We start from the raw sequence: 2,621 nt of genomic DNA, 5'->3' as shown, positions 1-2,621 counted from the left end.
GTGTCCTGTCGGGGTGTGTGCCGCTCCTGTGAAATCAGCTCAGGTGACTTTGATCTTGAATTCTAATTGTCTGTTTCACATCTTTCCAAAGGTGAAAGGTCGTGAAAAACGGAGTTTGGCCTCTCATCTCAGCGGCTACATCCCTCCTAAGCGGGGGCAAGAAGCAGCCTTATCTGTGCCTAAAACGGGTGAGCCGCCACCCCACGCCGACGACGGGGTGCTGTCCACCGTGGCGGTGTTCACCCTCAGCTAGGGTCCCGCCTTCTCCGGGGCTGAGCTGGCCCACTCGGTGACCGCAGACCTCAGAGGTACGGCCCGCGCCACACAGTGAATACAGCGAGCCGGCACCTTTTTGCTGCTGGGGATTTTGCCCTCGTTTGTTAAAAAAACCCTACAAATCAGAACGCAGTGAAACGAGGCGTGCCTGTATGTAGTCTCAGAAACACATTTTTTTTATTAAAATCATTGGTGCAGGTCATCTGATGCTCTGTCGTTCGCGTTTTCTTTGTTCGTAGGACCTCCCTTCTGGGCCCCCTGAGTCTCTCTATGTGCGATCTCTTCTTTTTTGCTCAAATGACGAAGGATGCACGTGACAGCTTTCCCTCCTTTAACAGCTTGTGGCCTGGACGAGAAAGTAGCTGTTCCGGGCATAGTCTGGAGGATTTGATTAAATATCTCGTCCTAAGAAGGGAAAACAGCCCAAAATGAATTGCAAACCAGTCTCGTCCTTTCTGGCGCTGACTCTACTAACCACGAAGCCCAGCGCTCCTGAGTTGCTGCTGTTCAGTGCTTCACTGAACCAAAGGCTACAGGCCAGTTAGGCTGCCTGCGACCCGCGCAGTACCCAGTTACTCAGACGCCACGTAACTAGACTAAGGCACCAAACGCTTGCGAGTTTGAAATCCCTGCTCTCACCCTGCTGAGGAGCTGCGCTGGGCCCCAAGCTGCCCTCTGGCAAAACCAGGTTGAAAGCAGTGGTCTGGGCACTGGCAGAGGACGGCCGTGTCCCCCAGCTGCCAGCCCAGCGCAGGTCCCGACACACTCACCGCCACCTGGGGTGATGAGAAAAACACACCCGGTTCCAGATTCTGGGTCAGCCGGGCGGGGACCTAGGCCTAAGGGATTCCAACACGAGCCAGGGTTCAGTACCGCTGGCGGATGCTGCCTTTCAACTGCTGCCCAGTTATCTAACTCTAAAAGCGACACAGATAATCAGCAGACTTATCCTGGGATCGCACCGATGCACACTTTCTCGAAGACCATTTGACTACCTATGATGCTTCCTACAGACAAAGGAGAAACATTTAAAAAGACGAATCTATAGTTTCTAGTTTCCTTATCTAAATGTTAAATTCTACAGTTCGTAAAGTAGTAGTATAAAGCCTTTACGTTATGAAGTAGAAGGTTTTCATATAGCAAAATATTTGTTACCATGGGAAAAGCAACACATGCGCACTATGCGTGCATTCCGAACAACACCCTGGAAAGCTGATCACGGCCGGACGGGATGACCGTCGCTTTTCCTCGCCTTTCCGTTTCCCAGATTTCTTACACTTGTACTTCTCGATCAGAAACTGACAGCCACTCACACCTACTTTTACTCACCACTTTCTTTTCTGGCTCTTCTGCATTCTTCCCTTTCTTTACAGTAATTTGAACTTTGTATTTCTTCTCAATCCACTGCTGAATCTGTTTACTCTTTGTGTCCAGATCGTGTTGTCCGATATTTACAGAAAAAGTTAGTTCCTTTGTCACAGTCGGCCCTGGTTTGAAACGGTGAGACTTAGTGCTCGGACTATTTACTATCTTGGTTTTGAGACCTAAACCTCACCACATAGACGTCATAAAATCTTACTACCTGACTTCAGTTTCACAGACCAGTAACCACTTTTTTAAACGGGAGAGACAAACATAAAAGTACTGATTCTTTGCCTGCCAAGGAAGGGTATTTAAATATGAAACGCCTCCATTTACTGTTACATTATTGAAGAACGATCCTTTAAAAAGGACTGAGGTTAGCCTTATGATGAACTCGATTATCCTCCTTTTTTCTCCGTCTGGGAACTGCCCTTCTCACCCTTTGGTGATGCCCCCGGGCTCCAGGCCCATCCGGACAAGGGGGAGCTCCCTGCGTCCTGCGTTCATTCTGTCTCTGAAAATCCTGATGACTGGGAAATAATTTTACAGGGAAAGAACAGATTATACTCATTAACGGCACTGGGACAATTGCGAGTTTTCACGTGCGGGAAAAAGATTTCAATCCATACAAAAATCTTCCCAGATGGACTGTCTAAATATGAAAAAAACACAACTTTAAAACAAATAGAAGAAAGGACGTGTTTATGACCTCGGGATGGGAGAAAAACTAAAGTGAGAAATCCAACTAGCATAAAGTTCTTGGATCGCACAGAACAGAGAACCCTGTAAATCAGTGACAAAAATTAGTATGACGACCTGCCCCACAGAACCTGGAGCTGGCACAGGAGACACTGATGCATATGCTCATTGTTCCTAATAAACCGGAAACGAGCCCCGTGGCCATGGCGATGGACCACACAGCTACGCTACATGCTGGCGGGGAAATGTCACTTGGCAATTACAATAAGCCAGCTACGGCTGTT

The 2,621-nt window shown here is 48.2% G+C and overlaps 2 protein-coding genes across 2 annotated transcripts in view; one reads left to right on the top strand and one right to left on the bottom strand.

The window, feature by feature from the left end:
* GTF3A (general transcription factor IIIA) overlaps positions 1–483 on the top strand; it is a gene marked incomplete at its 5' end in the record, with an annotated part of 17,618 nt that extends 17,135 nt beyond the window's left edge. The window contains one exon of the mRNA XM_011360239.2: positions 189–483. Within this exon, the coding sequence (XP_011358541.1) occupies positions 189–253 (65 nt within the window). The remainder of the gene's footprint in view (positions 1–188) is intronic.
* The window catches only part of MTIF3 (mitochondrial translational initiation factor 3), a 5,850-nt gene continuing 3,650 nt past the window's right edge, over positions 422–2,621 (bottom strand). The window contains exons 3-4 of the mRNA XM_011360238.2: positions 1,606–1,763; positions 422–681 (exon numbers count right to left, since the gene is read on the bottom strand). Coding sequence (XP_011358540.1) covers positions 463–681; positions 1,606–1,763 — 377 coding nt within the window. The 3' untranslated portion in view covers positions 422–462. The remainder of the gene's footprint in view (positions 682–1,605; positions 1,764–2,621) is intronic.

The sequence above is a fragment of the Pteropus vampyrus genome, unplaced genomic scaffold, assembly GCF_000151845.1.
Source record: "Pteropus vampyrus isolate Shadow unplaced genomic scaffold, Pvam_2.0 Scaffold52, whole genome shotgun sequence".
NCBI classification, from domain to species: Eukaryota; Metazoa; Chordata; class Mammalia; order Chiroptera; family Pteropodidae; genus Pteropus; species Pteropus vampyrus.
This window is presented reverse-complemented; position numbering and strand designations above follow the sequence as displayed.